Genomic DNA, 23,693 nt, shown 5'->3' on the forward strand with positions numbered 1-23,693 from the left:
TGAATATAGAATATTTTGAAGAATGAAAGTATAAAAATTGGAAATAAGAGAAACCTAACGAGAATTGCATTGACCAAAAGTGTCTGCTTCACCAATTGACTCAACTAATAATTAAAAAATAATAAATAAAATAGGAAGAAGATATGAAATTAATTAGAGGGGATCAAAATTTGTGATCCTAATTTTGGTTGGATTGGACTTTTGCCAACTTGGGGCCCCTCCTTTGACTTTGTCTGCCTTGCGTACTGCAATTATATTATCAAACTAACTTCTCAATTCCCAATTATGCTACTTTCTTTTTTTTTCAACCCCAATTATGTTACTGGATTGGATTCTAAATTATCCTTTATTCAGGTTTTAGGCGCAATTATTAATTTTATAATTCTATTTTAGGAAAATGGAAAATAATTTATCGAAATTCGATGGATATTTTCATCATATCATATGATATTTATTTTGTGTCATGACAGTAGGAAACAACCTAAAATTGCTCAAACCTTTGCTTTTGAAAGCAGTTTTGCCTTTGAAAATGGTTCACCTTTGTCACATGGAGCCAATCTATGCTATGATGATACCAAAGAAAAACTAAACATCCTTTACTGTTTGTAATTCACAATAATCCCTCTTCCCCACAAGTTTCCAAGCTTGAAAGAAGTGACTTTGTTGGATCTCCTGCAACTCCTCCAAGGATATATACCATGCTGAGAATAATTCAATGATTCAATCTTGGTGCAATTCAGAAATACAATAGAAACTTTCTATATCGGAGTGGAAATGCCTTTTGATTGAATCCTCTGATCCTCTTGTAAAAGCTATGTGAGCATCTGCAAAATTCAAAGTTCTTGCAGCATGGATGATGTTGAATCTTTCCTTTGAGAGCTGCTGCATCATTCACCATAGAAGGTAAACATATCCATCAGAATGACAAAAAGAGAAAGATAGGCTGATAGGGTGACAAAAGGAATCCCCTAGCCATGATAAAACAAGTCCTTTCAGCCTCCAAATTTGGTTGCTCTTCTCTCTCATAGGATTACACAAAATGAGAAAGTGAACTGAAGAATGATTCCAAAGCTTGTGCACAAAAAGAATTTATTTTCGTTTAATGAACTTGAAAATTACAACTCTTACATGTGGAATTACATTATTACTAAAAGATTAAGGAAAAATGGGTGGTGAAAAAACAATAGACTAACTAACATACATCTATAGCCTGCAATTATAAGTTTTAACATCACCAATAATCACCACAGGAACAGCTCCCATCTTTGAAATGGTGAAATCTACTAGCATCCCTCACTACGATTTCTCTCCGAGTGACCAAAGCTATCAACTTGATAGCATTGTGGCAGTCATTGCAAATTCGATGGTTCTGCACGATTTGCAAAGGGGATCCTTTCATAGTATTTATCAGGCCAAAAGCTACTGCTAATTTCTCACTGTGGTACAACAATATGCGCTGCTCCTGCTCGTCCACATCAGGCAGCAGAGTTTTCTCCTTTGGAACATAACCATGCTTTGAGATTTCGTGTACCAAGCTATCAACTTTCTCATAAATCTCATTGGTCTGGACATGGGATTTGTCTCCAGAAAGGAAAACATGTGATTGTTTATTAACTTCAATCCAACTGCAGACAGGAAGCATTCGCAAGCCCTTTCTTCTCAAAGTCTGCAAAACACCGGCTGCTTCCTTTAACTTGCCTGATTGGTGGTAGATATTCAAAAGTACAACATAATTACTAAGCTTTTCAGGTTCCATCCCATACAATTTCTCGGCTGCATATTTCCCAAGCTCCAAATTTACATTAACACGACTGGCGGTTAACAGTGCAGCCCACATATTTGCCGTAGGCTTGAAGGGAGCACCTCTTATCAATGCAAAGGCTTCATCTAGAAGTCCCTCTTGACCTAATAATTCAATCATACAAGCATAATGCATTGCACGGGGTTTGATCTTGTGATCTCTACTCATCGACTGAAAAATTTCCCAACCACGTTCAAATAATCTTGAGTGGCTACAAGCAGATAACACAGCAAGAAAAGTAACATGGTTAGGTCTCATTTTTTCCCGAAGCATTTGCTCAAACAATTCCACGGCCTCAGCTCCCCAACCGTGATTACCATATCCAGCAATTAAAGCATTCCAAGATATTGTATTCTTGCAAGGCATCCTGTCAAAAACATGTTTAGCATCTTCTACTCTCCCCCATTTGCTATAGAAGTCCACGAGAGCGGTGTTAGCCACAATGTCCAACCCAAATCCATGGCGAATCAGACCTGCATGAACTTGCTTGGCATATTCAACTGAAGCTAACCTTGAACTAATTCTGATAATCATTGAAAATGTGAAATGGTCCATTTTAACACCAGAATCACGCATCTCATAGAACATACTTAGCGCTTCCTCACTGTAACCATGAAGAGCATAACCTGCTATAATTGAATTCCATCCTACAGTAGTCTTCTCTGGCATCTCATCAAAAGCCCATTGAGCATCTTCAATGCTGCCACACTTACTATACATGTCAATCAGTGCACAAGACACGAAGATATCTTCACCTACACCGAACTTCACTGCAGCCGAATGTAGCTGCCTTCCTACTGAAATGAGTTCTAGCCCTGCAGATGCCCGGATCATTGTCGCTATAGTTCGAGATCCACAATCAGAGAACTCCTCCCACATAAGAAGAAACAACCTAAACGCCTCGAAGTAATCCCCAACATCGACCAGTCCAGCTATGATGGTATTCCATGAAACCAAATTCCTCTCCGGCATTTCATCAAATAAACTACGTGCATCGATCATCATCCCACATTTCACATGCATAAGCAGCACCCTGTTACTCATATACTGATCCGGCTCAAACCCATTACTTATCATGTAACTAAATACTCTCTTAACTGCTCGTACAGATCCCAACCCAATACAAGCGCTCACTAATGCGTCATACGTGCTTAAACCCACATCAAAACCACCTTCAAGTTCCAAAATCTCAAACAATTCAAGCGCTTCCCTATACCTATTACAAAAAGCCAATTTCTCTATCTGACTACAAATCCCGACACTGGGTCTTTTAACATGGGTCTCTTCTGTTTCTTTCAAGTCAGAGTCAGTATTCCTAGAAGGTTTTGGCTTGGGCCGCCGTGGCTGCAGCCCTTGCTCAAGAGAAAAACACTTAATTTTATCACATGGGTTACCACATTTTCTCCTATTGAATCGAAAACAATAATCGGAAAACAAAGGCTTTGTTCTGAATACCTCATGGATTGATGAAGGAAAGCGAAAACTATTCTGTATTTTATCTAATGAAATGGATTGGTAACAAGCAAGTGAGATTTCCATGATTGAAAATTAAAGATGGATAAGGAGATGTACCTTCACAAAGATTAAAACTTTGGGGACGAAGCTTTCTCGAGACTAAGGGAAAGAGATTCGTTAGGTTGAGTTATTTCCATGTTTCTTATAAAGGAAGAAGAATTCAAAAAAGAATTGGGTTTAGAACTACTCTCAGCATCGAGAGATCCGCCGAGAGTTCACTGTTAAATTCAGTAGTTGCCGACCCGGATAATAGGAACGAGCATTTTGTCCATTTAGTTTTGAATTTTTAAGGCTTAAAATAATATTTCACACCTTTTTTTCTAATTAAAAAATATTGGAAATAATTTAAAATAATTTTTTATTTTGGTTGACGTGGATCTTCATGTCAATAGTGAAACAACTGATTCTATTATGGTTAACAACACGAAAATTGAATGTGGATATCATGCTTAATTTTTTATGATTTTATTGTTTCAATGTAGATTTCTAACTTAGTTTTAATGTTTGGATAATGGTTGTAATCAAAGAGATAATTGAATTTTTTAAAGCGAAAGAAAAAGAAAAAATTATTGACAGTGACTGCTTTCAATTAGACCTATCCATGGCCGGGCGGCCCGGCTCGACTCGATAGCCCGCTCGAAATATGGGCTTGGGCAAAAAAATGAGGCCCGTTTAAAAAAAGGGTCGAGCCTCGGGTACCACTTTTTTGGCCAGGGCCCGCCCCGGCCCGAATATAATAAATATATATATTTTTTTTTAATTTTAAAATACTTTTAAAATAAATTTTTTTTATTTTTTAAATAATTTTTTAATGTTTATTTTAAAAATGGGCCGGGTCGGACAGGGCTGGGGCTTATGATATTTTTCCCGGACCGGGCCTGGGCAAAATTTCAAGCCCATATTTCGGGCCGGGCCGGGCCCGGGCCTAGGAGGCGGGCCGAAATTTTCCCTGCCCAAACTCGGCTCGGCCCGGCCCATGGACAGGTCTACTTTCAATTTGTGTTAAGTATATTGTTTTCCTAGTATAAGTTTATTAAGAATTATGATTTGGTAATGTGTTACTTACCATGTTACTATATATGATTACTTTTATATTTTGTTGGTTAAGGTATGTGCAATGGGCAAATGCAAGAGTTAAATGAATTCTATGTTGACTTGTCAATGTAAATTGTTATGTGGAGAAATATGTTAAGTTGATGATAAATTTTGTTATGTGTTAATTTGTAAAGCCTTATTAAATAATATTGGATAAAGTTTAGATATAATTGGCATGCCATAAGATGCATTGTGTGTTAGTGTAAGCATTTGAACTCGTGTGCATAGTTAATAAGGGTTGTTCACTTATGAAATATGTGATTTTATTAAATATCATTTGTCTTTTGGAAGTTTATGTAAGTTACTAAGTTGATATTTTATAGAAATATGATGTTATGTTATGCTTTGAGCTATTTTCCTTGTAAAAAGAATGCATAATAATTCAATAGAAAGTCATTATATGTTTTGTTAGTATGCTTAATATTTTTATATCATGAATTATTGATTTGTTAATATTATTGAGTTATTTTAGTCAGCGTACAATTTTGTTTATTACCATGCACATACTAAAGTTCTTTGAGAGTTTAATTTGTGTGTCTACAACATCCAAAAGTCTTAAATCCTAGTCTCATTCTTAATTCATAATGGTTCTTTATGTTTACATAATAAACATGTACTTTCCGCTCTAGCATAATAGAAGTTTTGAAATTTTTAAATGGTGTTAGTTTTTGGTTATAATTTTTGCTACTCAATTTGTATTGTGACATGTGCTATTATTAAGTTGAAATATGTATGTTTTATGAAATGTGTTGTCAAGGTATGTCTTTGCAAGTGTCGATGGTGTTTAAGGAGAGACAAAATTGACCCTTGCACCCAGGGTTTGGTACTTAGAGTGAGAGTATCGACACTCAACCTTTAAAGGGTCAAGAATGTCGATTTGAGTGTTTAGGGTTTGGTACTCTTAGCTTGAATATCGGTAAATTGGTAGAATGTTAATGAAGAAGAAAAAGAAGAAACATTAACACTAGTTATCCTCCATCAATATAATATTTTTTTTTGGTTAACTGATTTTTGTCATTGTAAAAAAAAAAAGGGTAAAATTTTTGTCACTGCCATTCCCGTAATTAATCCGGGTGGGATACTATTTTCGAATTTTTTATTTTATTTTATAATATTTGGGTAAAAAAGTCAATTTATCCTTTTTTTTAAGTAGCATGATTTAAAAACTTTTTTTATAAATATAATTGTACTTATAATTGGCTGATTAATATAAATGAAAAATAATTCGATGATCGATTGCTTTACCCTATAAGAAACTACCTTATCGAGCCTACTCTTTTGAACCGTTTGAAACGGGGGAGAATATAGCGGAAGGTTTAAATCGTTCAATAAGCAATGGCGCCGCACGACATTCGCCGTCCGTTCAAGCGAGCGGCGATATCCGATCAGCAGAAGCGGAGGGAGCTCTCGCTGCTCCGTCAAGCGCAGAATCGTCGCGATGCTCAACAGCAAGCTCGCTGCTTGGCTTCGTCTATTCTCTCTCTCCAGTCTGCTGCACCCGAATCCCAACCCGAACAATCCGACATCGAATTAGAAACCGTACCCGAAGCCGAACCAGAATCTGAAGCTTTTTCGAAAGACCTCGATGTCCGTCAAGCTTCGAAGCTCCGAGGACCAGAGGTTCGAAAATGGTTCGCGAGGCAGCTTATGCTTCCTGAGTGGATGATCGACGTCCCTGATCGCTTGGCCCAAGACTGGTAATTAGGGATTCTCATAAATATGTTTAATCGTTTGCTGCAGTGTTAATTAGGGATTTGTGCAACGTTTTAATTGCTTCTGAAGTGAAGTTTCATTTTTTTTCTCCCTTCTTTAAAGGTATGTATTTGCAAGGCCAGCTGGAAAGCGATGCTTTGTGGTTTCATCAAACGGAACGACAGTGAGCAGGCAAAGAAACGGCTCCATTTTGCATCATTTCCCATCGGCTTTACCAGCTGGAGCCAAGATCAGAGATGGCTCGGGCTCAGCTCAATCATATTGTATCCTGGATTGCATTTTCCACGAGGTATGAAAAACCAGAAACAGTGAAGATAGGAATCATGTTAATGCTGATATATTGTTTGGTTTTGATTTTGTTGAAGCTTGATTCTTGTTGCAGTTGGATCAGACTTACTATGTGATTGATATGGTTTGCTGGAATGGATACTCTCTCTATGATTGTACTGCTGAGTTTAGATTCTATTGGTTGAACTCGAAGCTCGAAGAGAGCGGTGCTTGCAATGCGCCTTCACATTATCATAAATTTAGGTTCAGTGCTGTTCCAGTGTATAATTGTGATCAGAGTGGCCTACATGCAGCATACACTGGAGTTGTGCCGTATGCTAAGGATGGATTACTGTTTTATAACAAGTGAGTTATTTTCCTCAAAATTTGTACTCAGTTTTCCATTATCTTTTCCCATTGTCCTAAGTAATAGAATTTACTCTGTAATGGGTTCCATGTCTTTTGCTTTTTTTGTGTATGGATGATTGGCATGGCTTTCATTTTATTTCTCTTGTGATCTAAGGAACATGTATGCTTCCATAGTCTGAACTAAGGTGTAAATTTGAGTACTTTGTTGGTTCTTATTCTTCCAAGACCAAGGGGAACATGGACATAATCATTAGCCATCGCTCTGCCAAAACACCACCCTAAACCTCCATCCTTAGTGGCTCTCCTCCACTCCACACGCAGTGTGAACCACACCCATAGTCTACCCAACACTTGTACAACTTAATTGTTATAACAAGTATAAAGTAAAGTGTTTGTCCTACTTTAATGGAATTTTCCTGTAAAAGGAGTTATAAAGATTAAAAGTGGACTTTCTTCTTTGTTAAGAAGGATGCTGCTCCTATTTAGCTGGTAAGGTTGCTTGTATCTTAATGATACCTTTGGAAATCATAGATGAAGCCTTTCTTTGTGCATCCCATGGAAGATGGATATATATTGCTTCTTTTTTTGTTTTTCCTGTTCTTAGATTTTGTATTATCATTAGGACCTCCAACATCTCCTCATAGCAGATTTTGTCTCTCTCCTGTTTGTGTATTCTAACCAGTGAGTTTTACTTTATTTCCTTCATAGGCATGCACTCTATCAAACTGGCAACACACCCCTAGCATTAGTCTGGAAGGATGAAAACTGTAGTCAATATGTTATTGACACCGATGGTAAAGGAGAGATCCCAAGCCAACAACAGGTATCTTGATGCAGCATTTGTTATTCATCTATGCTCACCCTTTCAAACAAATTAGGACTTGTTTCTTTCTCATTGTTCAACTGAAGAGCAATGACTAATATAGTTAATTTGCGTGAGTTATTGTCTGTAAGTTGATGTTTGAAGTTTTAACATAGACAGGTTGCTCTTATGATCACCGATCCATGGATTGTTTTCTGTCTGATAGCTTGGTTCAGACAATTACTCTCTCTAGAGTAACATTTGGCTATGAAATTCAAAAGCAAAGTTTCCTAAAGCATGAAATAAAAGTCACATTGTGCTTTTGGACTAATTAGAGAAGACAAATAATAAAAACTAGTATCTCCTTTTTAGTTGATCTATACATATGGAGTAAAGCTATAACCAATTGTTCTTTCTTCTGTTATCAGGTAGTTTTGGAGCTGCAAGATGATAGAAAACTGGTAACATCAGATGACCCTCCTGTGCTGTTTGGCTGCTTAGACGGGGATATCATAGAAAAGGTATGGTTTTGAATACCCATATTGAGCCAAATGCATAATGTGATAATCGTTGCTTAACCGTAAGTACCCATACCAAGCCAAATGCATAGTGCCGTAATCATTGCTATCAACTAATTACAATGATCTGTTCATCTATAATTGGCCATTGTTATTTTATTTGTCAAAGTCTATGATATATCAATGCAGTTAGCTATTGCTTCAAATTGGTAAGTGCAATCATTGGGCTTTGAGCTAGTTGAAATAGGTAGCTCCCTCCCATCCTGTAATTCCTTCCTCCCCTCCGCTAGAATTGAATTCTGACCTGAGATCAAAGCTCCTAGTTCTCTCAATTGGACAGCCCCTTTGAAATAGTGATAATTATAAATTTGGTCTATTTAAATTGAAGCATAAAGGAGCCTAGAACCCAAGTTTTCATCTTGATGATGTTCCATTACACCAGCATGTTTCGTTCTACAATTAAGACTGTCTGCTTCTTGAGCTGAGTGGCTGGCTCATGAGCCAGATTTCTTGAAATACAAGCTAGAAAGGAAAATAAATTGTAGAACTTTAAGCACCCTTCCTCTCCAACCTTGCTTTTAACATCCCACTTGGCTTACATTTAATATTTCTCTTTTCTTTTATCTGATTTTCCCACTCTTCCAAATACACAGTCAGGGCTGCATACAGGGAACCTTTTACGGTTTGCTATTGGTGATGGAGGATTGAGTTTTGTAGATGGGAAGCTTGAGAAGGCTGATTTGATTTATCTTGGCAAGTCCAACCGGGCACGAGCTTTTGCAGATAGTTACTCAAAGGTTGGTAGAAAAGCATGCATGATACAATTTATAACATTATTGTTGAAATTAAAACCCATACCCAAATCAGTCGAGGGACATGTCAAAATGTTATAGTTAGCTATTGTTTGAGATATTTTGTGTACTCTTACCTCTGCGATAAAGTTTTTGGACTAATTCTTATTAGGATAATTCTGTAAATCCCTTGTCTACTTTAAAGGTTCATAAATAAAATTGGCCCTGAAATGATTCTTAATGATCATTCGGCGTTTGCATTGTCTATGCCATATTTAGAATCTCATTTTGATTGGTGGAATTAGGGATTTCAACTCAAATCTTTGTAGAGGGGGTATAGATGCACCAGATGCTTCCTAGTTTAGACAGTGTCAATCCCCAACCAAATTAGTCGGTTCTCTATGATAAAATGTAAGCAAAATTGAAGAAGGTTTATCTATATTTATTATCTTATTTTCTTTCTCTTTTTGGCTGCATTAATTTCTAAGATCCGTTGTTTCTCTGGATGCTAGTAAATCATTCGTGTCGTCCATGCTTGCCTTTCTGTGTTTTAAATTATTAATTTTCCCTTTAAATGATACCTTCAAACTAAAAACATCCTCGAATCTGCTCTGCAGGTTTTGTTCCAGTTCATGGTTCGACATTCTCCTCTAAAGATAGATGATCTTCTAGCATCAATTAACTCCGCAAATGATCAAGAAAAGACACCAAGTGACATCGAGATGGTTGGTTGACTATATCTATATATTAATTATACCAGGTTCGGTATTTGTGTTCTGTGCGTGGCAAGTTTAAAACCCATTGTGGAGTAGAGAGAAACTGAAGATGCCCTGTTGGGTTACTACCAGATGAATTTCATGCAGAATGCAGGAGATAGATGTTTTTTGGCATAAATTAGGTATGTAATTGAACTTGGCTCAGCCAAGGGTGTGGATGGTTTCAATAGAGATCTTATGTTGAAAGCCAAATTGTTGTCTTTTTGTGTGTAGGAAACTATTGAGAGAGATTGTATCATACATGAGTGACTGTAATTTCTTGTTCCAGCATACCAGAGTATCTATGCCTGACTAAAGATGTATAGTTCTAAATTTGTACTCATAAATTATTTGAATTTGGTTAAAAAATAAATAAATTACACCACAAATCACTCAACTATGAGCTTATTTCTTTTTGATCACCTAATTATGAATTTTTAAATTGGTCACCCTTTAACTAAACAGTAAAGTGGCAGCTTAAAAATAGGTAGAATAATAAATTTAGATTTTAACTTTTAAATATTATGTCAATTTAGTCATAATTTAAAAAATTAACTTTCAACATGGCAAATTATTTGGTTTTTCCTTTTTGGGCTAAATTTGACCATAACCTTTAAAGAGTCAAACAATTTTTTTAATGGAAATGCAATTCAAAACATTAAATTTTCAACATTGTTAACCTGATAGTTTACTTGTATTTTATGTTGACATGATATCATTTGTTTTACGTCACTTTAACAAATAATTTATAAATTATAAAAATTCAAAAGTAAAAAAAAACAAAAAAAGCATGAAGTCGGATGCCATCTTCTCTTTTCTATTGTTTTTGCTTATTTAAGTTAGTTTTTGTTGTTTTAGCTTATTAATTTTATTGATTTTCGTTCTAAGTTAAAGTTGCTTCAAGAAAGACATTCTCCTATATTGTTCCATCAAAAAACACATCAAAATGAGGAGTTTAAATCTTTTTTTGTTGTTTCAAACATTCTTACACAAAACAGTTGGTTTTTGTCTTTAAAATCATTCTAACAAATCTGTTTGTGTTTTGTTTTTCCATATCTGAATGGGGTTTTTTCTTGAGGTCCAAGTAGGGGTATGCATTCAGTTAACCGACCGGTTAACCGACCCGAAATAGCTATAACCGAATTAACCGACCTTCAAAAAATTTTAACCGTTAACCGAATCAAATTTTTTAAAAAAACATTAACCGAACCGAATTTTTTTCGGTTAAACCAGTCGATTAACCTAATTAACCGAAAATCATATGATTTTTATTTTTGGTTAAAAATTAACCGACTTAACTGATTAACCGACTTAACCGATTTAACCAAATCGAATCACTACATAATTAAAATAAAAGCACATAAGTCTTTGAATCACTACATAATTAAAAAAAAAAGTACATAAGTCCTTGAATCACTACATAATTAAAAACATTACATAAAAATGAAAAATAAAAATTGAAAGGCGACAGACAACTATTTTTCTCTTCTTTTAAGTTCAATAATCTTTTTATGATTTTGGATTGTACCTAAAATTAATGGGCAGTATTGACCCAAAATCATATTAATTAAAAATATAAAAAGGCATAAGATATGGGGCCAATGGGCAGTATTGATGAAAGAAATTTAGGACTTGTAAAGATCTCCTGGTAGATTGAATAAACATATCTCAATCTTCCATTTCTGCTCCCCAACTATTGGAAGCTTTGTGTCTATCTCTATTCTGCAGGGAAATGATAAACCACATCCAAGAGACAATTAAGTCGTTGCCTAACATAAGCTTAACTTGGTTGTCATGATTGATGAAATGGAAGCTTTTGCCAATAATTTAGGATGCATTTCAGTGGTATGCTAAAACCCAGATATCAAATTCATGAAGTAAAAGGTAGAAGAAACTAGTATAGGAAGCCATTGAGATTTCAAACCTTAAACAAGGAAGGGTATTGTAACTTAAATTTACTCTATTATAATAATAGGGTGGAACAAGGGTAGCACTTGGTCTTTCCCGACCCTTCTCATCAGGCCAAACAAAAAGCAAGCACCGGCTTCTGGACCTTGAGATGCAGCCTAAGGAATCCTAGACTCCTAGTGCAAGATCCACATCCATCAAAACACCATCCCTGAAATCAACATTGCAACTGCCCATTTTCATCTATCAGCCCTTCCTACCATTTCCAGAGAAACAAATCAAAACCCATATTTCTGAAAACACACTAACTTTCTCCTTCTTTTTAGCTCAAGCAAACAGGCAGGGAAGTTCGAACACAAAATTAACCCTAAAGCGGCCACTGAAGAGGTGCCCTTCAGCAGTATTTAGAATTAAACCTTAAAAATGCACTACTCACGGTAACATACAATCGCAAACACCTGAGTATGGCCTCAAAATTTTCATCATCATTTGCAGATACTGGATAGGTTCGAAGTTCGAACAGCACACACAAGTATTCATCGTGCAAACAATGTGTTGTTCTTCTTTGACCACCGTAGCTTTAGAGCATGGGTGTTGAGGGTCTAGGCTAAAGCTTTTCACACCCAAACCCATTGAAAATGTGGGAGAGAATCTCGCTCATATTATTAGTTTAATCGACTTAAGAAACCATACTAATGTCGACTTAAGAAATTGGAAAAAAAAACAAAGGGAAATTAGAAGAAAGCAAACCTGGCCTCTGGGTATTGGTGTGCTGGAAGAGAAATGGATAGCAAAATGGTGAATTTTCCCGATTTGACTGAAAATCTGAGATTGAGATTGAGAAATGAGAACCCGACGATGGCTGATTTGTGACTTTGTGTTGCTGCCTGTTACCAGTACTGCTGAGTGCTGGGTGCTGAGTGCTCTTGAGAAAAGGTTTGGTTCTTGGGCTTGGAGCCTGGAGGAGAGAAAATAAATTGGGCTGGCCGGCTGGGTTTAATTTAAGGCCCATTACCCTGCAAAGTTCGGTTAAATCGAAAAAATTCGGTTAACCGACTGGTTTCGAACCGATTTAACCTTTAACTGAAAATTTAAAAAATTCTTAACCGACCCCCGACTGAAAAAATTCGGTTAACCGACCGATTAACCGAATTCGGTCGGTTAACCGAATTTTTTCGATTTTACCCGAATTTTGCACACCCTTAGGTCCAAGGACAGTTTCTTTCCATCCAAGAAACCGTGGATTACTATGCATGCTATCATGTTTAAAATTTTAATGTTTTAGTCAGTATTTTCATTAAAGAAAAGCAATATGAATCTTTCCGAAAAGTTGGTAATCAAATTTGACTATTTTAAAAGTTAAATTTAGCTAAAAAAGAAAATAAAACCAAATTTACAAAAAATACAAACGTTAAAGGCTAAATTTATCATAATATAAAAATCTAACTTTAAATTTTAACTTTCAACGATATTACATATTTTAGACGACACTTGATCGGTTAGAGTGATAATGAATTCAATCCAAGGTAACTTTAAAATAAAATTATTAAATTCTTAATTTTTAAATATTTTTTCACAATTTTTATAATTTTGATTTTTTAAAAAATTGAAATTCTTTTGCATTTCTAATTTTTATCATTTACAAATTTTAAAACTTATAATTTTTAAGTTTTAGAATTTTTATATGTTAATTTTTTAAAAAAATCACAATTTTGGAATTATAATTTTTATTTGTGATTTTTAACTTTTAAATTTTATAATTTCCATATGATTTGATGATATGGCTATAAGACAAAATTGTATCATATTAACAATGAAGGGTTGAGGTCCAATTTGCTTAAAATAAAAGATTAGGAGCCAAATTTAATAAAGATGTAAAAATAAAAATTAAATATTTATCATTACACATACATAAAAGGATAAAATAAATATTTAATTACACAATTTTAATAGACAACCATTTTACTCGTTTATCTAATATATATAAACCAACTTTTTTTTTTTAGTGGAAGGATTAAAATTCAAAATGAGGTATTCTCGTTTAATACTTTTACCTTATTTAACTATAGGTTTTATTTACTAAATAAACTTAATCGATTGAACTTTTATCAAATTGAATTCAACTATTACAAGTATTAAAAAACACTTTCTTTTTCAAAAATAAAAATAAAAATAAAACAAACATTTAAAAGAAAAGAAAGAAGGTAAATTTATTTTCTGAAAGTCAAATTTCAAAATCCATTTTTGACCCAAAAGAGTTTAATTTCTTCAAAACTTTACTGATCCATCTGACATTTCCAATTGTGATCATAATGTGCAAAATGGGTTGTGATTTCATTGATGGCAAGTGATGAAGTAAAGCACCAGCCATTGATGAACAATAGCTCATTTGCATAATTGCAAAGATCCATGAGCTATCTAATTATTGCCCTCAACAATGCATGAATGTGAATTTGTTAGATAATATGAAAATTATATGTTATTATTTAGTATAAAAAAAAAAGTTAATCGAAACTAAAAGTGATTCAATGTGATTTTTAAATAAAGGATAACTAAATATATGTAGATATCCTGATAATTAATTTCTAATTGACGATGGACTGGTTAGAAATTGAAGTTTACGTGCAAAAGTTATATATTAGGGTTATGATTCAAAATTATAAATAGTAACTTTTCTGATATGTCATCTTCATAAAAGAGTCACCATTCTCTAAAATGCTTGTATTAATTTGGAATATCAAAATCATAAGATCTCAAGATATCAATGGATTCAGATACGCTTCCGTATTTAGTTTTGTTCTTGATTTATTTTTGATGACAGATTCTAATTTACGGTTTCAAGTTTTATATAAGAGTTTTACGATTTTAACAAGTGGGATCCGAGTTTCATCAAGTCAAATCATTAAGAACAAATTAAATTTTCTATTATTTTGAAATGATTCAATCTTAATTTTTATTATTTATGAATTTTATGTTAAAATGTAATATTTATGTTAGAATCTTTGAGATTCATGTTGAATTGTTTGGATTTCGATAATTCTAGGGTTTCATATTTTAATTAAATGATATTTGGTCATTATGGTGGATTTTGTGTGGATATGTTTAATTTTTGCTTTGAAATTAGAAGGATGGCTCAAGATTTTGTCAATTTCACTTTTAATTTTATTAATATTAATTATATATTGAAAGTTTTCCTTTTCCGTACAATTACAGTAGTCTACATTAGGTCAATATCTAATGGAATGTTTTGGTTTATGTTTTTTGTTCAATGTTTGGGGTTATATCATGCATTAATTTTGTATTGTTTTTAATGTCATTATTTGGATTAATTAATATTTTTGTTTATAAACATTTATGGATTCAATTACCAATTTTATCAAATTGGTTTTATGAAATTAGCTATAATTGAAAAAATTGAAGTTGTTAATTTTCTCACACACATATATATAATTTTTGGGTGTTTTAATGCAAAATATTCACTATAATACATGTTTAAAAAATATGGTTTTAAATATAGGGGCAATTTACCAGAAAAAGCCCTTTTTTAAAAAAAAATTTACCGAAATGGGCTGATTTTTTGATTATTTACCGGAATGGTCCATTTTTTGGGAAATCTACATACGTCGGTAGCGATGTCGAGGTACATGGCGGAAGATCGCGTCCACGTCGGTAGCGACTCTTGGCGTGGACGCGACCTTTCCAGCGTGAACGATACTAACGGTAAAAATTTGACCGTTGCCCCCCCAACGGTCAAAAAATATATATATAAATACCCCCCACCCCTTTATTTTTTTTCACAAACAAATCCTATCTAATTTTTCCTCTCTAATCCTCTCAATTTCCTTCCAAAATTCTCTTAATTTCCTTCCAAAATTCTCTCAAACCCATATTTAATTTTAATTTCCTTCCAAAATTCTCTCAAATCCATTTTTTAAAATAATTATAATTTTTTTATATTTTTTTAAAATAATTTTAAATTTTTTTATATTTTCATCAATGGCCGGATCATTGACTCGTCTTGATAGCAATCACATATTGGTGGAGCAAATGAAAATGGTAAGTATTAAATTTAATTTGTAATTATTATTTAAGATTTTTTTATTTATGTATTTTTAGATAATTATTAATTTATTGTTTGTTATAAAAGTCTGAAGATCGGGTATTGGAATGCCATATCCGGAATATGCATGCTCCTCCATCACCGTTAGTAGAGAACTACCTGCGGGAAGCGGGTTTTTGGCAAGTGGCGACGGTAGGCCGGGGATTCAAGTTGGACCCGAAACTGATTAGTGCGTTGATCGAGAGGTGGAGACTCGAGACGCACACATTTCATCTTCCATGTGGATAGTGCACTATCACTCTAGAAGATGTCAACATGCATTTGGGATTGCCGGTGGACGGGCACCCAGTCACCGGGTCTGCCCAATCTAGCAATTGGGAGGCGGTGTGCTACGAGCTTTTGGGCGCTATTCCGAAAAAAATGGATGGAGGTAAGGTCGAGATGGGCTGGTTACGTGCCACCTTCCCCGAGCCGAATGTAAATTCAACTGAAATCCAAAGAATTCGATATGCTCGATCATACATTCTTCAAATAATTAGAGGTTATCTGATGCCGGACACGTCACGGAGCCGTGTACATCTAAGATGGCTGCTAAAAGTCGTTGATTTTAGAGGAGCCGGTGAATTTAGTTGGGGGTCTGCCGTCTTGGCAACATTATATCGGGAGATATGCGGGGCGACGTGATCGAGGAGAGCAAACATCGGAGGTTGCCTGTCACTACTGCAATCATGGGCACGGTTTCGCTTTCCATTTCTACGTCATCGAGTGAACTACCCATATACATTCCCACTTGTAACGAGGTAAATTTTATATTACATTTTTGAATTATTATGTAGATTTTGTAAGAATAAAAGTATGCTAAAAATTTATTTAATTAGGTGGAACCATCCGGCAAGTTTTCGTGGATTACCGTCTGAACTTGAAGATATACGGCTTCTATTGGACCAACGGTCGAAAGCAGAAGTAAGTATTATTGCAAATAGATATTTCCATACATTCGCTAGTCGATTGATATTTAGTATTTAGTATTTAGTATTATGTATATAACTAATATTTCTATCATGTTCATATAGTTTCAATGGACACCATACGAGGATCCGGCAATTCGGGCAGTAATCCCGGAAGAGTTTTTACAAAATCCGAACGCTTGGCACGTGAAAGTGGTGTTGATAAACTATGCAACCGTGGAGCCCCACCAGACAGACAGAGTGCTACAACAGTTTGGATGTAGACAACCGATTCTTGCGGATCCTGAGGAGTTTGACGAGCACCACAAAATCGACATTCGGCTATTAGGTACGGATTGGCCTAGATACTGGTCCGAGTACACGGAAATGTGGGAAAATCGGCATGAATATCTACCTACTCGAGAAGCAATCATCGTTCCGGAGTTAGTGTGTGTTCCAGAATACATGTCATGGTTTAGGATCCATGGCAAACCGTATTTACTTACGCCAGAGGAGAGGCAACGGCAATTACGTCTCGGAAGGAAAAGGCGCAGACCTCTAAATCCAAGACGAGAAGACTTCGAAGGCAGCCCCTCAACGAGGCCCAAACAGTCACCCGGCACATCATCAGCGGGCATGCAATCACCGGCCCCAACGAGAGCACCGACGCAGTCACCTGATGCAGCAATTCAACAGATGATACCCACGCAACCGCCTTTCCCTATGATGCCAGGTATGTTTCCTAGCCCTTATATGTACCCTAACCCTTACATGTATCCTTTTCCGAATACCATGGCAGGTTGGAGCCAAATGCCCGGTTCAGCTCCATTTCCTGTTATGCCGAGCGGACCATTGATATCTAGGCCAGCAGCGTAGGAGGGATCGGCTATACCTTCGGGGAGCTCTCCTTTTTACCAATCGCTAGCAACGTATGGCTTTCAAACACCGTCGTCGTTCATGATGCAAACACCTCCACATACACTATTATTTGAAGGTGGATCATCGTCCCAAGTCCGACAACCAGATGCCGAACCGGAAGAACCAAAACCACCACCGGAGGAAGAACCACAATCACCACCAGAGGAAGAACAACCGCCGCCGGAAGCTAGAGGAAGGAGGAATCCAACGCGCAACCGTCGACGGCCGCCATGTGAAACCGAATCCCCCGGTCATAAACATTGATTGCCGTATTTAAATTTATTATTTGATGTAATAAAATAGAAGTTTATTTGATGTAATACGCATAGAAATTTTTTAAGAAAATTTTGATATTATTTGATATAATAAAATAAAAACCCTAATTTAATTGAAAACCCTAACCTAACCCTAACCTAAATTAATTAAAAACCCTAAACCTAACCTAAATTAACAAAAACCCTAAACCTAACCTAAATTAATTAAAAATCCTAATCTAACCTAAATTAACTAAAACCCTAAACCTAACCTAAATTAACAAAAACACTAAACCTAACCTAAATTAATTAAAAACCCTAATCTAACCTAAATTAACTAAAAACCTAAACCTAACTTAAATTAACAAAAAACCTAAACCTAACCTAAATTAATTAAAAACCTAATCTAACCTAAATTAATTAAAAACCTAAACCTAACCTAAATTAACTAAAAACTCTAATCTAACCTAAATTAATTAAAAACCTTAATCTAACCTAAATTAACTAAAACCCTAAACCTAACCTAAATTAATTAAAATCCTAAACCTAACCTAAATTAATTAAAACCTTAATCTAACCTAAATTAACTAAAACCCTAAACCTAACCTAAATTAACAAAAACCCTAAACCTAACCTAAATTAATTAAAAACCTAATCTAACCTAAATTAACTAAAAACCTAAACCTAACCTAAATTAACAAAAACCTAAACCTAACCTAAATTAATTAAAAACCTAATCTAACCTAAATTAACTAAAACCTAAACCTAACCTAAATTAACAAAAACCTAAACCTAAACCTAACCTAAATTAATTAAAAACCTAATCTAACCTAAATTAACTAAAACCTAAACCTAATATAAATTAACAAAAACCCCAAACCTAACCTAAATTAATTAAAAACCTAATCTAACCTAAATTAACTAAAAACCTAAACCTAACCTAAATTAACAAAAACCCTAAACTTAACCTAAATTAATTAAAAACCCTAAACTAACCTAAATTTTTTGGCTTAATAATTTTACATATTTTTTGGCTTAATAATTTTACATATTTTGAACACTTTAATAACCATTAACACAATTTTTGGGCTTAATAATTTGAGATTATTTGATAAATTTTACTAACCATTAAGAAAAAATTTTTGGCTTAATAATTTTACATAATGTTAGATCGGTAAAATGTTTTGGTGGTATTAACAATTAAGAAATTAAACTAATTTGATAATTTTACTAACAATTTATACAATTATCAATTAATAATTGAAGAAAATGTATTTTTTCTAAAATTACATTCAGCTATTGCGATTAGGGCATGATCGACTTGTATGGCCTGGGTTCCTACACCATCCGCACAACTTCTGCTGACTGGATGTTTCTCGGATATCCATATTGTTCCGTATTCTAGTGGAGCAAGGTCGACCCTTTGGTTTTCGACGCAATTCTCTATCCGGTAACAGCTTAAAAGGAGCAAGAGATACGGGCGGCCACTTACGTTCATCTGGGACCGGTGGGAAAACATGTCTCCAAATGTTGTACATGTTTTCTAGTTTGTACACTTCGTCCACATAACTCATTGGATCCAGACGAAGTTTCTGGCAAGCTGCAATAACATGAGCACATGGATAACGAAGTGCATCAAACTTCCCACAGTCATAAGTCCTATTTCACAAGTGTACACGATACTGCCCGCCAACAACACCTTGGTGCGGTTTGTCAAACTCCGTCACGCGAAACCATAAATTGTCTCGATCGTGACACACAATGTGCATGATGTTTGCCCTCGCCTTCGCCTTGTTAATTTCTTAAACTACCTTACTGCACCATACATGGCCACCCTGCATCTGGCCAGCATAAGTTGCTGCTCGCTTTGGAAATAGCGCCGCCAAATAGAAATATGTCTCTCGCACAACCGATGTTATCGGTAGATGGCGCGTTCCTTTAAGAACAGAATTTATGCATTCAGCCAGGTTCGACGTCATTTGGCCATATCGTAGGCCTCCATCGTATACTTGTGTCCACTGTTCGAAACGTATGTTATAAAGGTAGTCCGCCCTTTCTCCATTTTGGGATCGTAAAATTGCCAACATCTCCTGAAAACGATCTTTATTTATTTTATACCCTGCCAATTGGAAGATAATAGCGAATATTTTATACCACTTCTACCAATAAAAATAATTCAAATTGACAAACGAAATAATACAGTTATAAACTAAATACCCATGTTGGTCACTTGTCGTCGTTCGCTCTTGGATGGATATTGCCTGTAGTAGTTCGAAGCAACGTGTCTTAGGCACTATCTATGGTGTGTGCGCTGCCACAAACTTCCCTCTTGATCAAATGCAGCTAGTATACCGGCGCCCCGATCTGAAATAACAAAGATATCAGGTTGGGGGCAGACATGCCTCCTTAATCTAGAGAGAAAGAAATCTCAGTCATCAGATGACTCCCCCGGTGTTATTGCAAATGCAATTGGAAGAATTCTCCCAGCGCCATCCTGTGCCACTGCAACCAATAGCCGATGAGTATACCTACCGAACATGAAGGTACCGTCAATTTGTACCAATGGCTTGCAGTATGAAAATGCGTCTCGGAATTGTTTAAAGGTCCAAAATAGGCGTTTGAACACTTGACATCCACGTAGCAATCGGCCGTTGTAGTACGCATGTTCCGTTTCAAGGTCTGTGATGGCACCTGGGACGTATTTCTCTAGCACCTGACACAACTGCCACACTTCATTATATGAGGCGTCTCACCCACTATGCATCTTCTCCAATGCCTTTTGCTTAGCTATCCAAGCCTTGCGGTAAGAGGGCGTATACCCCATTTGGCTACGGATATTGGCAATTATCACCGGCACTGAAATCCTGGGATCTGCTTTTATCGTGGGCATTATCAAGCTGGCTAACATAGCTGAATCCATTTTGGGATGATCTTGTGAAACACCTACAGAGGGAGTACATTAGATAATGCAACATTGCAAAATAAAATTATTATCCAGATACATTCAATCATGTACCTGCAGCACATGTATGTGGACCTTTGAACTTTTTTATCTCCCACAACCCCATCCTTTTTTTTAACGAGGCGACGATTTTCCATGAACATGTGCCGTCTTGCACCGCACACTTTGCCTCAAACTTATCGAATTTTGATTTAACGACGTGGTAATTAATGCCGTTTTTGATGCTATGCTGTTTCAAAGCACCAATAAAACTATCCTTGTTGGTAAACTGATTACCAACTTCAAGTTCATCGAAATCTACCCCCGAACTTGTACGATCGCGCAACCGGTGTGGTAGATCTGGAAACTCTAACGCATCATCTGCTGATAGATCGATATTATGCATGTGGGCTGGAGGTGAGTATGCTCTGAATCGTGGATTTTCTTCATCATCTGAACTCCTTTCAGCATCTTTACCTTCTGTTGGAATAGGCTCCGGTTCAGAAAATAATCCCACTTCTGCACCATCCGGCCCGGGCTCTCGAGGTGGATCCACATCAGAGTCATCTTCTAACCCACAATCATCTGCAGCGTACGACGTCCCCTCACCGGTTGACGTCGTAGGTAGTACGCCATCCCTTCTTCTGGGCATTTGATAACGTCCCCAATTGGATGTAGATTGCCATCCACTAGAACTTGACGCAGTTCCCCAGTACGTATTTCCAGCATCAAACGTCGAGCCACCAACGTACATGTCTCATCCACCAACAGAGTGTCTTGCGGGGGATGTGCATTCGACACCTCTACCGAACATGGGCTGTTCCGTATTTTGTAACTCGCTAACAGAATGTCGGCCAGGGGTCGTGTATACATCTCGAACACCGGACAGAAGTACATCAGTTGGTGACGTAAATTGTACATATAACTCAATATAAGTTGCTCCACTAGCAAGATGAGTCTGCACCATTACCTCCAAGCTACGAGCACGTTTTATGTCGAACGAGTCATATGTCACCGGATCAACACAAGAACAAAATCGATACGTGATTGACAGAACTTTCATTGGCGTCGTTCTGAAGATTTTACGCCTAATTCTTTTACGAAGTTCTGTCAAATCTATGTTCTAGTTAAATGACAGTTGCACCGTATTCTCCGACAAAAAGACAACACCATTCTCGGTGTGGCAAACCTCACCATCGTAGTAAATAACATCACTAATACGTTCGCTCATTTTGAAACTCTAACTTTCTTAGCCTCTCTAAATTGTTTCTGCTATGACTTATGCATTCTAAGAACATTTTCTGCCTAATTTATAGCCTTAGCCCAAACTTGCTACTGTAGCAAAACCGCGTCCACGAGGGCGCGATTTCACAATTTCTTCTCAAATAGCATCCTCGTAGAAATGATTTTATACTATTTGCTCAGAAACATCGAAAAAATTATTTCTTACATGACCTCTTGTAGCAAAATCGCGTCCACGGTAGCGATTTCTAATTCTTCTCAAATAGCATAATCGTAGAAACGATTTTATACTATTTGCTCAGAAAAATCAGAAAAAAAATTATTTCTTACATGACCTACTGTAGCAAAGTCGTGTCCACGAGGGCGCGATTTCACAATTTCTTCTCAAATAGCATCCTGGTAGAAACGATTTTATACTATTTGACCAGAGACGTCAACTCGAAATAATTTATTCTGGGACCCCTAAACCCTAAAAAGCCTGCACCTAGAGGTGTTCATGGGCCGGGAGGCCCGACCCGGCCCGACGACCCGTCCGAAATATGGGAGGGTTTGGGTAAAAATATAGGCCCGAAATATGGGCTTGGGCAAAAAACGAGGCCCGTTTAAAAAACGGGCCGGGCCTCGGGCAAAATTTTTTGGGCCCGGCCCGAATATAGTATATATATATATTTTAAAAATTTTAAAATTTGTTTAAACACATTTCTTTTCCCGTCTCCCCCACATTTCTTTTCCCGTCCCCCCCACTCCCAACTTGTCACTTTTCCCAAGCCATTTCCCCTATTTCCCTCTTCCTCAAATCCCTAGCCTTCCATTTTTTTTTCTCAACCTTCACCTTCAATTCCGGCAGCAGTCCTCCACCACCGATCCACCTCCAGTCATTTTTCTTTCCAAAATCAAAGGTTAGTTTTCTTTATTTTTTCTTTCTCTGATATTTACTGTAAATATAAGTTTCATCTATTGAAGTTGCTGTAAATATAAGTTTGTTTTATTTTTTCTTTCTCTGATATATTTTTTCTTTCTCTGATATCCCAGTACAGTAGTGTATGTATAATGATTTTGTTTTACTTTTCCCCCCCGGTATCCATAACCTAACCTTAATATTTGTTAAGACTTGGGGTTGAAAGAAGGGGAATGGGTGTAGAATAACCCTTCCAGTCTTAACATTAGACTTGTTATTTCACCTGTGCTTCGGTTGCCCTACAAATTTAGATATTTATGTATTTTCATGTTTTTCTCATATATTCTGGTGTATCGAAATTCGAAGGCATCAAGTAGAAATTGGAAGGATACAGGTTAGGTCTTCTAAAATTACTAGTTTATTTCCAATTTGTTAAAATTGAATTTTCATTTAACTTGGATAATACATCTGAACTGAAGAGCCAAACTTGCTCTCGAAAATAAACTAAATTCTAATTTCTGTTAAGGGAAGGAAAAGAATGCCAGTATTTCTTTTTTAAATAATTAACCGCAATGGATTTGGAGTGAGACCATTCACTTCCACCCTTAAAATTTCTTAAACCACACAAATAATTTTCTAAAAAAAGAATTAGCAGTGATTGATTGAAGAATTTTACTAAACAAGAGTCATTATGGTTTGAAATAAATTTAGTATTAGTCAACTAAATAAATAACATATGATAATGAAAATCAACTCATTGATTTTTCCATCTCTACTTTCTTTGAAGAATTGTTAATCTAATGCTCCAATCTCGCGACATGCTTCTTACTTATTATTGTTAATAATCTTTTAATTTAATGTTATTTATAATGTTTAATCTTAATTTAATTGATGCTATA

General features: G+C 35.8%; 2 protein-coding genes and 2 long non-coding RNA genes across 5 annotated transcripts; 1 reads left to right on the forward strand and 3 right to left on the reverse strand.

Moving 5' to 3' along the window:
- Positions 1 to 487: 487 nt before the first annotated feature.
- Positions 488 to 3,580, reverse strand: LOC128035559 (uncharacterized). Of its 2 annotated transcripts, none has more exons than XR_008192023.1 (2): positions 3,374 to 3,580; positions 488 to 879 (listed from the first exon to the last, which is right to left on the reverse strand). It is a non-coding gene; the product is annotated as an uncharacterized LOC128035559 (long non-coding RNA). The 2 variants fall into 2 exon arrangements; XR_008192022.1 differs by having other exon boundaries at positions 488 to 882.
- LOC105764786 (pentatricopeptide repeat-containing protein At5g50390, chloroplastic) lies at positions 1,073 to 3,375 on the reverse strand. Its single transcript, XM_012583544.2, has one exon. The coding sequence runs from the start codon at positions 3,338 to 3,340 to the stop codon at positions 1,232 to 1,234; it is 2,109 nt and encodes a 702-aa protein (XP_012438998.1). The 5' UTR covers positions 3,341 to 3,375; the 3' UTR covers positions 1,073 to 1,231.
- Positions 3,581 to 5,665: 2,085 nt separating the features above from the next.
- On the forward strand, positions 5,666 to 10,023 carry LOC105764787 (uncharacterized). The gene is made up of 7 exons (XM_012583545.2): positions 5,666 to 6,108; positions 6,227 to 6,413; positions 6,507 to 6,757; positions 7,469 to 7,583; positions 7,991 to 8,083; positions 8,734 to 8,877; positions 9,489 to 10,023. Exons 1-7 carry the CDS (start codon positions 5,747 to 5,749, stop codon positions 9,603 to 9,605), a joined length of 1,269 nt encoding a protein of 422 aa, XP_012438999.1. The 5' UTR covers positions 5,666 to 5,746; the 3' UTR covers positions 9,606 to 10,023.
- A 948-nt stretch (positions 10,024 to 10,971) lies between these two features.
- On the reverse strand, positions 10,972 to 12,482 carry LOC128035329 (uncharacterized). Its single transcript, XR_008191721.1, has 2 exons — positions 12,285 to 12,482; positions 10,972 to 11,790 (listed from the first exon to the last, which is right to left on the reverse strand). It is a non-coding gene; the product is annotated as an uncharacterized LOC128035329 (long non-coding RNA).
- Between the last annotated feature and the right edge of the window lie 11,211 nt (positions 12,483 to 23,693).

This window comes from Gossypium raimondii, chromosome 12 (assembly GCF_025698545.1).
Source record: "Gossypium raimondii isolate GPD5lz chromosome 12, ASM2569854v1, whole genome shotgun sequence".
Lineage (NCBI taxonomy): Eukaryota > Viridiplantae > Streptophyta > Magnoliopsida > Malvales > Malvaceae > Gossypium > Gossypium raimondii.